Source organism: Meriones unguiculatus, chromosome 7 (genome assembly GCF_030254825.1).
Source record: "Meriones unguiculatus strain TT.TT164.6M chromosome 7, Bangor_MerUng_6.1, whole genome shotgun sequence".
Classification (NCBI taxonomy): Eukaryota; Metazoa; Chordata; class Mammalia; order Rodentia; family Muridae; genus Meriones; species Meriones unguiculatus.
In genome coordinates, this window is record NC_083355.1 from 90,807,779 (window position 1) to 90,820,491 (window position 12,713).

At 41.0% G+C, this 12,713-nt stretch overlaps 1 protein-coding gene across 8 annotated transcripts in view; it reads right to left on the reverse strand.

Moving 5' to 3' along the window:
• Nucleotides 1-12,713, reverse strand: part of Numb (NUMB endocytic adaptor protein) — a 107,721-nt gene that overhangs the window by 8,423 nt on the left and 86,585 nt on the right. For all 8 annotated transcript variants that reach the window (XM_021653576.2, XM_060387830.1, XM_060387829.1 and 5 more), the window contains 3 exons: nucleotides 5,072-5,146; nucleotides 2,799-2,939; nucleotides 651-855 (listed from right to left, as the gene is read on the reverse strand). In XM_021653576.2, the coding sequence (XP_021509251.1) occupies nucleotides 651-855; nucleotides 2,799-2,939; nucleotides 5,072-5,146 (421 nt within the window). The remainder of the gene's footprint in view (nucleotides 1-650; nucleotides 856-2,798; nucleotides 2,940-5,071; nucleotides 5,147-12,713) is intronic.

Genomic DNA, 12,713 nt, shown 5'->3' on the forward strand with positions numbered 1-12,713 from the left:
AAAGAGACTCTTGAGGTTGGCCTTGGGCTTCTGCTCACTCTCACACATTGAGTATTCATACAAATGTAAAAACATAAACATTTAAGTGCTCACGTCACACACACAAAGACACATGCAACATCCCCAAAGCCATAGGCTTTTGTGACTAAAGCACTCAGGATTATACTAGCTCTAACCAGCACTGCATCATTAACTCTCAGCAAGCATCACAGCCAGTGTTCCTTTTGGATCCCTAAACCCTGGGACTCATGCTTCTTATCAGATGATAAGTCTGATGGTATTTGTGACAGAAGCATCCTGTTCCAGGATGGGCAGAGAGCAAAGGGATGTTCCTCTGCAGCTTCTTGAACTGCTCTCTCACCTTCCCCAGAGGAAGTTACTATAATGGAAAGCATACATGGAAAGCACTTTTGTAAGATTTTTAGTTTTGTCCTTAAGGTCTTCATGTGTTGCTAAGGGAGCTCTCCTTGAGTGTATGGTGTGGGTGGGGCACGGGGGTAGTGAAAGCAGAGTCCAGGACCCTGCACATGTTAGGAATGCAATCCCAAGGGTTCCTTTTGTCTGGAGCAAACCTGTCTCTGACAGCTTCAAATATAAACCTGTTGGGAAAACCTGCATTAACGAACACACCACAGTAGAACGCACTGCACCTTTCTTGGCATCTTGCAACTGTTTCATGATTTCCTCTCTCTCTGCTTGTTCAGTGGCAGTTGTGACACGGAATGATCCTTCTCTTGTAAAAGTGGTTCTACTGGCATCAAAAGTAGCAGTGACTCCACACTCCTTCTCCCGCTTCTGTTTGCGCTCTAAACAGGCCGCAAAAGCACAGCCCACGGCATGGCTCAGTCTTTCCCCCTGCAGAGAGGAGGTTTGAAAGCTCTGTGAGAGGTACAGCACAACTACAGACAAATTCAGCTGTTGCAATTCCAGTTTAAGTTAACATGCCAAAGTGTCTTTACAGTCAAGCCTCCAACTTCCCTTCCATTTTTTAGTGCGTGTGCATGTGTGTGGGTGTGTGTGTATGAACACAGGCACTCTCAGAGGCCAGAGGTGTTGGACCCCCTGGAGCTGAAGTTTCAGGAGGTTGTGAGGTGCTCAGGGTGGGTGCTGGGGACAACTCTGGGGTTCTCTGCAGAAACAATGCTCGCTGTTCACCCCTGAGCCCCCGTTGCTTCTTAACAGGGAACAGGAACACCTGCCGGACACTTCTAAGAAACCACTGGGGAGGCAGGGATTTCAGGAGCTCGACTACACGCTAACATGGGGTGGAGGACTGACAGATTTTAAAACAACTCTGGATTCAAAGGGACTCAAGTGCTGGGCCCAGTGCCGCATGGCTTTCATCCTAGCACTTGGAGGGCAGAGGCAAGCAGATCTCTGTGAGTTTGAGGCTAGCCTAGTCTAGAGAGTGAGTTCCGACAGCTTAAGCTACACAGAGAAACCCTGTCTCAGAAACAAACAGACAGAAAGACAAAAACAGGACTCAAGTGAAGGAGTTTTGCTCTGGTCTCTCTTTTCTAATGCTGGCAGCAGTAGCCTTTCTTTCATGCCTTCTCTATCTTCTAGCTCTTTCACAGTTACCCCTCCCAACCACACAGGTAAAAGTGCAAACAAGTTTTCATTTATGCTCTACTTAGAAATGAAACTGATTTGCTTGTGTGTGGCAAGAGAATGGAGCTTACATAAATCAATCATTATTTTATAGATACATTCAACTGGCAAGTTAAGCAATCCAAATGCTTAATGTGAAGAGTCAGGGCTACTCTTCACATCCTTACTGTAGAATAAAAAAGCTAAGAACTGGTATAAAACTATTGATATCGTTCATAGTGAGAAGAGTTCTTTGGGAACAGAGGTTTTTGTGGCATTCTCAAAATCGTACTATGTAGGCAGCTGTGAACAAGCCAGTTCACTGGATTTTATATTAGCTATGGAAAGGGGAAGTGATGTCTAAAATGTTCATTGTATGTAAGATATTACATAACCATGGACCTCTTGCTGCACATTTAAAGACTGGCAGATTTACTCTACCTCTAGGGTGTAAGGTCAGGGTGTGAAATCATGAAAAAGGAGAACAACTAGGGTGGGTGGACACTGAAGCTCTTAGGCCCATGTGTATCCACGCAGAGCTGTTATAAGGGCAAAGATGCTCTCAGATCCTTCCATCTCTTCTCAGTATGTTTATTACTTTTATGGTCTCAGAGAAACTTCTGTTTGTTTGCTTTTTGTTTTTCTAGACAGTGTTTCTTTGTGTAGTTTTGGCTATTCTGGAATGCACTCTATAGACCAGGCTAGTCTTGATTTCACAGAGATCTGCCTGCCTCTGCCTCCGAGTGCTGGGATCAATGATATGAGATACAACTACCCATCTATAAACTCAATTCTTTAAAAAAACAAAAACAAAGAAAAACCTCAAAACCTGCAAATCCTTTACTGATGAAAAGCTCCAACTAAAGCGTAGTAACATGGTGACATGCTGTGGCCCCCAACCCTACTTCGTCCTTTGGTTTCTTCTTTTTTTGTGGTGCTGGGGAATGAACCAGGGTATCATCCAACGAGCTCACTAGGGCATCTCTTCATCACTTTAATGACTCTGGATCTTAGCCAATTGTTTTGCTTTGTGATTTCCCGATCACAGGCTCAGACTAAGAGTGAGAATTACTTAAATAAAATCTTATAAAGAAGGGACTTGTATGAACAGCCCTTGCATCACGTACAAAAACGTAGTGGAAACTGCTTTGCTAATACTAGCCGAAAGCAGCTCGGCTAGAATCCTCATGTCAGCATTTTGGACTTACCGTGTCTTTGACAGCCATGAAGCAATGACAGATCCAGCGCCGAGTGGTGCCATCACGACATATGTAAGAAAAGGCTCTATCAAAGTTCCTATCAGGGGCGCAGAAAGAAACTTTTTCTATTGTCTGGTCAACTATGAGGTCCTAGAAAATGGAAGCACAAAGAGAAGGCTTATGAGGTTATCTGGTCTCTTTGGAAGCAGCATGGGATGTTTCGCAAGGCAAAATCCCTCCACAGGTTGCAGCCTGACTAGGAAGCAGCACTTTGGTCACATGGTTCCCTCACTTCATCGCCACACTCTAAAGTACGTGTGTCAGTTGGTCCTAGTTTGGAGCTCTTCTACAGTTGTTACCATCTGACAGCAGGCTTACATAAGTCAATGTTTAATACTCTTGCTTTATTTGCTAATACAGTCAAGACATATGATATGTGACTCCTCACTATCTTTGTTACGTAAGTTAGAATGGTAACACGTATTGTTCTGTACTTTCCCCCTTTCAACCAAGTCAATCGCCATCCAGTGGCAATTTTTCAGTTCAAGTATTTTCAGTTTAAGTATTGTGTTTTCAGATGTAGAATTTTCTCTTTTTCTTTCCTTTTTTGTAATTTTTTTTTTTTTTTTTAATATTGAGATAATGTCTTACTGTGTAGCTACAGCTGTCCTGGAACTCACTTTGTAGACCAGGCTGACCTTGAACTCACAGAGATCCTTTTGGGATTAATGGTGTGTGCCACCATGCCAGGCCTTAGAATTTTTATTTGCTTTTTCATAATTTCTGAGATTATCTAGTTGTTTATTCAATAGTAGCATCTTTCCTTTCACATAGCTCAGTGCAGTTACATAATGCCTGTTTTACAAGTTTTTTCTGCTTCTTCTATATTATTTTTGGGGTGGGATCTCTGCTTTCTCTGTGAGAATGAATCATATTTCTATTTCTATTTCTAATGGAATCATTCTATTTCTCTGTATGCTAGAGATTCATGCATCATTGTGGGGCAATATAGTTTCTTGTTCAAAGAAAGGTTAGGACCTAAAGTTCAGACTTCTATATCTATATTATTTTGTGCAAATCATGGCATGGTCTTGTCATAAGCACTAATTCCAACACTGTATTAGTCCCTGACAATAGGTGAAATATAAAGATAGGAAAATGGATCCAATAGTGACAAGCTGCCAATTGCAGTATGCATGTCCGCTCATGCCTGCAATCCCAGTGCTTGGGAGGCTAGGACAAGAGAACTAATGGAAATTCAAGGCCAAACTGGGCTGCTGCATAGTGATTTCCAGATGCGACTGGGCTATATAGAGAGAACTTGTCTTCACCTGACTGACCAACCGACTAACCAACCAACCAACCAATTCACCAGTTACTATTAACAGTGGAAAGAACAAAATTCACAAATGCAGGTGCTACAAGTAGCGTAGCCACCAGAGGACAAATCAATTTCCAACTACAGTGAAAAGCATCAGCTTTCTCATTATAGATGGTCGTGAGCCACCATGTGGTTGCTGGGATTGAACTCAGGACCTCTGGAAGCGCAGCCAGTGCTCTTAACCACTGAGCCATCTCTCCTGGCCAGGGTCACTGTCTTAAATACGAGATGCTACCCAGAATATTGTTTAAATCCTAAAGTAAAATCTTACCTCTAGTGCTTTTTAAACTGTCACTTCATTTGGGCTTTCAGTTGGCTAATTTATTTATCACTTTCTAAAATGTGATTTTTTAAAAAAAGATTTTATTTATTTATTTACACATATGAATGTTCTATCTGCATGCACCAGAAGAAGGCATCAGATCCCAGTGTAGATGGTTGTGAGCCACCATATAGTTGTTGGGAATTGAACTCAGGACCTCTGGAAGAGCAGACAGTACTCTTAACCTCTGAGCCATCTCTCCAGCCCTGATTTTTTTTTAAGCAACAAATTTTTTAAAGGGCAAATTTAAGATGTGGTCTATCAATCTAAAAAAATTAGTAAAAGAAACATCACTTTCTATATTCAAGGATCTGAAAAAAATTAAACAGAACAAAAATAGAACTCATATCTTAGCATTAAACATTAATGCTGGGTTACGTGAAATATGCTACATCATGTAGAACAAAATATTGAGAGATTTTTTTTTTTCATAAAGTAAATGAGTCACTAAATTAGTTTCCTGGACATTAAAACAGTCTCTCAAAGGGCTGTACTTTGGACACTGTAGCAGGATATTATAGAGCTACTACAACAGCTTAATGACATGAGAAGTAACATATAAACTCACAAAACTCTTACCTTAGTTTTTTCATCCACAACTCTGAGCCCATCTGCCGATACCCACAGAACAGCCTTCACTGCTTTCTTTCCCGTCTTTTAAAAGATAAGGGGGAGGGAGGAGACACATACACACATAATGTTAAAAAAAAAAAACAAAACTCATCTTCTTCAGAAAATACTGATTTCTGTCTTCCAAACAGTCACAAGGAGAGAGGAAGTCCAAGTTCAGAATGGATGCTCACAGCCAGATACTCAACCAAACTGCAGAGACATTCAGGAAAAAACAAGCCAAAGCTATTACTTCAGAGACACAGAACAAAACCATAAGATAAATTAAGTCAGGAAGAAGGGGCAGATAAAACTAAAAAAAAAAGGTAACACATTCCAAAAAGGGCAAAGAATTTACAACTAGATTCTTCACCCATTAAAAAAAAAAAAATCAGTGGAGAAAATGAAGAGTCAGATAATATTAAAGACATAAGGAGTTACACCACAAAAAGCTTCTACAGGTATGGAGGGTAACAGATAAATCTCAGTCAGTATGCTGACCATTCTGTTATCCTCTGAAAACTGGTATGACCCTTGGTTACCTGAAATTTTCAGTTAAAAATGGCAAGAAACCATTATTCTATGAACAATCCTTTAAAAACCCTCAAGATTTATCTCCTCAAGATTTAGCTTAATTTTTATTTAGTTAATTATTTTTTAAGACAGGTTTTCTCTGTGTTAACAGCCCTGGCTGTTCTGGACTCACTCTGTAGACCAGGCTGGCCCTGAACTCACAGAAATCCACTTGCCTCTGCCTCTCAAGTGCTGGGACTAAAGGCAGGTACCACCATATCCAGTCTTTAAAAAAATTATTTACAGATTTTATGTATAGATGTTTTGTCTGCACACCAGGCGGCTGTGAACGGTTTATGTGAGTGCAGTGAACTGAACTCAGTAACTGCTGAGCCATTGCTCCAGCCCCGATTTAGCTTACTTTTAATTTGACATTAAACACATGGAAACATTTTGAGGGCATAGAATGATTTAAATACTACAATGAAGATAAGGGTTGGTTTTATTTGTTTGTTTTTGTTTTTTGAGACAGGGTTTCTCTGTGTAGCCCTGAATGTCCTGGAACTTACTCTGTAGACCAGGCTGGCCTCTAACTCACAGAGAGCCACCTGCCTCTGCCTCCTGAGTGCTGGAATTAAAAGCGTGCACCACCATCACCAGCTTTTTTCTCTTCTTTTTTTTTTTAAAGATTTATTTATTTATTATGTATACAATGTTGTGTTTTGCATGTACACCTGCACACCAGAAGAAGGCGACAGATTCATTATAGATGGTTGTGAGCCACCATGTGGTTGCTGGGAATTGAACTCAGGACCTCTGGAAGAGCAGCCAGTGCTCTTAACCTCTGAGCCATCTCTCCAGCCCCTTTTCTCTTCTTTTTAAGTGGCTAGAAAAAGACCTTTCTTTTGAGTGGTAAACAAGAGCACTGAGAACTTACTTCCTCTGTGAGGGAATGTAACCCTACTTAATGTCCTTTCTTGCTTATGGAGATAAGCAAACTAAAACAATACACAAAGGCTGAAAGTGGCTATCAGATTGTCATAGAGGTACAGACAAAATGGAATCTGATGCTAAACTTGGAGCAGCAGCTTTTAGGACGGGAATAACAGAACTGCCATTCCCCTCTCCATATCCCCAAGCGCAGGAATCCTGGTTGTGGAAGCACACTCTCAGTTAAACGAGCTGCTGGACCCACTCTGTGCTCACCACCTCCACTGCTACCACCACATGCCAGGTGAGTGTCTGCAAGTTTTTAGCCACTGCAAATACAAGAAGACCTCACAGACCACTGAAAAGCGATACTCAAGAAAACATAAATAATACAATAATAAGTGCTAGAGAGGAGTGGAAAACAAGATACAATGATGCAGAGAGAGACAGTCACATCTATTTGTGGGACTGTGGAAAGCTATACCAAAAAGATAAAACTAAGTCCTGAGATAGTTCTTCTAGATGCCCTTAGGTAGGGTTAGGGAGGCAGAGCAATGGCATAGACATGCCAAATGGAAGAGAGTAGTCCAAGACATCCAGGCAAATGGTACAAAGGTCTGGGACACTGAAAATATTTCAGTACAGGTTGAAAGTAGACTGGCCAAGAAACAGCAGGGGAAAAACAGGACAAAAGGCCTCATCATGCAGGGCCTTGTAAGTCTTCTAGGGAACTGGATCTTAATTCTGTGAGCAACTGAAAGCTACTGAAAGAATTAAACACAACAAAATTGGTTTGCTTTTCTGGCCTTATTTATCACATTTCATTGTGTGCGTACTGTCAGAGAGCAACTTGCCAGAGTCAGTTCTTCCCTTCGACTTGGGGGAAACTGGAGATTAAACTCAGGTCACCAGGCTTGGCAGCAAGGGCCTTTACCCACTGAGCTATTTCACCAGATTTGCATTTTAAAAAATAATCCTTATTTTTAATTCCACCTATATGTCTGTGCATGGGTCTGTGGATGTCGGGAGGTGGTACTGGATCCTCTGAGCTGCAGTTACAGGTGGCTGTGAACTGCCTGATGTAGGTTCTAAGGGCTCAACTTGGTTCCTGTGGAAGAGCAGCAAATGTTTTTAACTACTGAGTCATCTCTCCAGTCCCTAGATTTGCATTCTGAAACATCACTTTGGAGCAGTGTACATGAAGCCAGAAAGAGACCAAGGTGGGGGAAAACCAGGGTTGAGCTACCCTGGCTGAGCTAGAAAAGGAGACTTTACATAGTATAGGGAGGGGATGGGCTCCTCTCCGGCCTCACAGTGACAAAGTAACTCTAGCTGAGCTAGAGAAGAGACACAAAACACAGTTTAGAGATTTCAAGAAGTCTAAGGTATGCATGTTAAGCGTCCAGCTAGGTGGGGTTGAGCCGACAACTGAATACACAGGAATTCTTTCTTTTTGGGAGTTGGGGGCGGGGAAAGTCTTTTATATAGCCCTGGCTGTCCTTGAATTCACAGAGATACTCCTCTCTCTGCTTCCCAAGTGCTTGGATTAAAGAAGTATGCCATCACACTTGGCAAAAGATAATGCTGTTTCTTTTTAAGAGTTATTTCTGTATCTCATGTGTATGCGTGTTTTGTCCAAGGGTACATCTGTTCAACAGAAGAGGGCACTGGATCCCAGGGGACGGCAGTTAGGAGTCACACACTTTGTAAATCTTGTTTGTCTGTTTTGGAGACAGAGACTCCTTTGGTCTTGCTGCCCTTGAACTCTCTATGCAGCAGTTGGCACTGATCCTTTGATTTTCCTGCCTTAACATCCTGGGATTACAGGAGGGTGCTACTATGCCTGGTGTATGCTGTATGGGAATGAACCTTATGCACACCACTCTGGCACTCTGCAAACTGAGCTATATCCCTAACCCTTCAGAGTGACTAAGCAGGAATAACTTTAAAATAAAGTGAAAACCAATGAACACAACAGGCTGGTCTTTGTAGACTAGAGGAGCCTTCCATTGCTCTCATCTTACACACTGATGCTAAGCTAGAAGAGATGAGTTACATTTCCAGGAATATGTTTTTTAGTTGCTTAAGTCAAGGACTGGCACTTTTTCTGTGAAGGGCCACAGAGCAAATAATTTGGGCACTGTCAGCCGTATAATCTGCATAGCAACTACTCAACTATCACCATAGCACAAAAGAAGCCACAAGTGAACAAATGGGCACAGTCTTGTTCTAATAAAACTTGATTTTAAAAGACAAATATGGTGGGCTATTCTCTGAAGATTTTTCTAGAGCGTAATCATTAACTGAATCTTTTGAAAGATCATTCATTATTATGTCTATAACCTATCCAATATTTTAGACTGTGATTCACATCTTGGGGTTTTGTCTAAATCTAAAATTTAGTGATTCCCAAGATGACTAATGAGATAAAAACTCACATTGCCATAAACAAAACTGATATTTAGATACATGATGGTTTGGGTAGCATATGACAGCTAACAGTAAAAAGAGTAAGCAGACATTCTCAAGTAAGTCAAAGTAAAGAAATGCCAAGGCCAGGGCAGCAAACGTGGCACTGCGAGGTTCCCAAAGCTGTACCTCCACCCACATATACTCAATCAGCAAAGAGTAATAGTGGCATACTGGCCAGGCAATCATGATGCAGTGTGCCTTGCAAGAAATGAGACCATTTCTTCCCACAGGAAACTTGGATTCAGTTGTTTTAAGTTTTATGTAAAATTTCAAGAGAAAGGCCTTGAAGTCCACAGCTCAGTATCTGAATTTGGGGAAAATGGCATGCTGAATAAGTATGTGTCTAATCTTCAAAATGATAAAGGGATAGAAAGACCCCCTCCACCCAGATTTGAGGTTGGATCTATGTCTAATGGTTGTTTCATTAAAAGTTCTTTTTGTTTTGTTTTTTGAGACAGGGTTTCTCTATGTAGCCTTGGCTGTCCTGGACTTGCTTTGTAGACCAGGCTGGCATCGAACTCACATAGATTCACCTGCCTTTGCCTCCCAGAGTGCCATTTGCCCAGCTTAAAAGTTTCTATTCTTTGCCAACTTAATTAACCAAAACTGAGTTTGAAATCTTGGCCTAGGTGTTATCTCCAGAAAGTTTTCATTATAATTTCTCACACTCAAATTTCCTTTCTGTCTTAGCAGCATTTGTTACTGTTAACAATTTGGTAATGTTTCATTAATTATAATTAATTAATACTATTATCTCATTAATTAATATTGGCTTGTTCTTTGTACTATAGAGTGAACTTGAGAGTATATATATATATGATATATATATGATATATATATATCATTTATTCATTCACTAAACTTGAATACTGTAGACTACAAATTAAAGACCACCTCGTACTCTAGGCACTAAGATTCTCACCACAAACTTAGTGAAGATCTGTGTCTCCAGAGAACTTGTTATAAAGAGACATATAAACACATAAGTAAAATGTAATGACTAATGAGATAATAGAAAGATAAAGCTAGAAAAGATAAAGGAAGTATGTGTACAGACAATGGGGGTGGATTTTAAGACAGCTGTAAATAAATGCCTTATTTAGATGAGACTTTTGAGCAAAGAATAAGGGGAATTGGGGCATGCATATATATGTCGGGATGGCATGTGTTCCACGTGAGTTATAGTAAATACGAAGGCCCTGACATAGGTGCATTCCTGTTGTCTTTAAGGAATTATTAATAAAGAAGTAGGATAAGATAAGAGGAACAAGGACAATCAATGTACATGACCTACAAAGTCCAAAATATTCTTTGGTAGAGACATTCCTGCTGAGGTAGGTGCTTACCACAAAGCCTCTAAGTCCCCGGGGCAGAATTAAATAGACGTGGCTCCAGATCCTGCCTTTGATTCCTACGCTAGAGCACTTCTGTGACAGAAACACCAGCACACCCCAACACTGGGTGCCTCATTTAGGGAGAGCTGCATGAAGAGAAGACTCCACAGTAAGAAGTGTTTCGGCAGAGAGAAGGAAAGTTGTTAGTGTACGATCCGCTATACTCTAGATGAACAACATCTCAAGGACAGTCAGACTGGGCCAAATGCGGAGAACTGTCTGGGCACAGGGTGATGGACTCGCTGCAACCATGTGAAAGACTTGAAAGAAGCAGTTTAGTGAAAAGCCAGAGGCCAAGGCATTGATAGTTATTAAACGGGATCCACAAAACCCAGGGTGGCAGAACTGAAGACATCAAGAAGCTTTTCTAAAAAATAGATCTTATCTTTAGGACAATCCACTAAAGAAAGAAAACTACTGAGGAAAGGGATGTGGAGTAAGAGCTGAAATGGTAAGAAACTAAAGGAAGCTGGGTATGGAGGAGCATGCCTGACAATCCCAGCATCCAGGAGGCAGAGGCAAGAGGATTCAAGAGGTCAGCTAGCCCTACCCGCAGAAGTCCTGTTTCATAACCAAACCGAACCAAAAGGAAGGAAAGAAGAACATGCGGGCTCAGATTACAGGCTGGCAAGTAAAGGAGACCCTGAGCCTGAAACCAGAACCTCGCTCCTGTTGGCAAATGCTCTGCTATGAAGTTACAAGCTTCAGCCCTTCCGGGTCAGTTTTATTTTCCCAGAAAACTGGGAAGCACGTTAAACAAAACAAAACAAACAAGAAGAATAGAATACGAAATTCTGAAGTGGTTGTTCTGTTGTGGTGGTATTTATTTTTACTTTATCATTATTTATATCTATCTATCTATCTATCTATCTATCTATCTATCTATCTATCTATCTATCTATCTATCTATCTATCTATTTTGAGACAGTGTTTCACTATGTAGCTTTTTAGCTATCCTGGAACTCAGTATGTAAACCATTGTGGCCTCAAACCCACAGAGATCTACCTGCCTCTGCCTCTCAAACACTGAGAAATCCTAAAAGTTTAAGGAAAAAAGTATAAAAGTTATCTAAAAACAAGGGACTAGCCTCTATGAAAATCAAGACATCTTATTCATCTTTGACTAGGGGTAGATGGTACACTCCCTAACATGCTTATATGCTAATGGTGACTTGAGAACTACTGAGATGCTATGAATACAGTGTGTATATGTGAGGCCTTCTGAAAAGTAACAATTTACCTAGCAACTTGATAACCTAGACAATCTAGAAAATGTCAGTGATGAAGACTTTTAAAAGACCAACTGATCTCTGCATAAGAAAAAAAAAAAAAAGACACAGAAGGTGCATAAAAAAAAAAACTTTAGTTACTCTTGCTTTTTTTTTCCCCTTCTTTTCTCAAGGATTTGTCTTAATGTGTGTGTGTGTGTGTGTGTGTGTGTGTGTGTGTGTGTTTGCATGCATGTGTGCGTGTGTGTGTGTGTGTGTGTGTGTGTGTGTGTGTGTGTGTGTGCAGGTGCCCACACAACTTTCAGGTCCTCAGAAACACGTCTACTTCCTTTGACAAGGTCTCTCACTGCTCTGGAACACAGCCCACGATTAGGTCAGCGAGCCCCAGGGATCCTTTTGTTTCTGCCTCTTCAGCACTGCTGTTAATGTCTGTGCTACCCAACCTGGGCCAACACTTCCATGAGTGCTGGGGTTCAAACTCAGATCCTCATGCTTGCTTGCCTGACTAAGCTATCTTCCCAGTCCCTGAAATGATCTAAGAAGAAACAGAATATAAAATTAACGTAAGGAAAAGTTCAGAATTTAAAAAGCAAAAGGAAGAGAACCCAGAGGTTGGGGAGACAGCTCATGCCTAACTAAAAACTAACTACTCTATTCTTAGTAATTTTTGCAGGTCAGAACAAATGACACAATAGCCTAGATAGGTTCACAAACATAGATTTCTACAAGGGGCTGTAATGAGGCAGGCCAAGGGCACAGTTGCTCAGCTCAAGCTTCCTTTTGCGAAGAACACACGCTGTTTCCTCTGCGACAACCTGGCTTTTATGTTAGAGTACGCAGCCTCTGCGATGTCTCCAAGGGCTGCAAACCATGTCTGTGGATCTATTCGTAGCCTTGAGCTATCTAGTGTTCTCCGTGTTACATCCTCCTCCATTCATTATAATTACATTAGACCTAGAGAAAGCAGGTCAGTGCTTTTGAATGAGATGACATCAACACGGGCCAGGTCAAAGATATCTGCACAAAGTTTTAGAAAAACATTTGACTTTTGCATATTGGAAATATGCTAAGTAG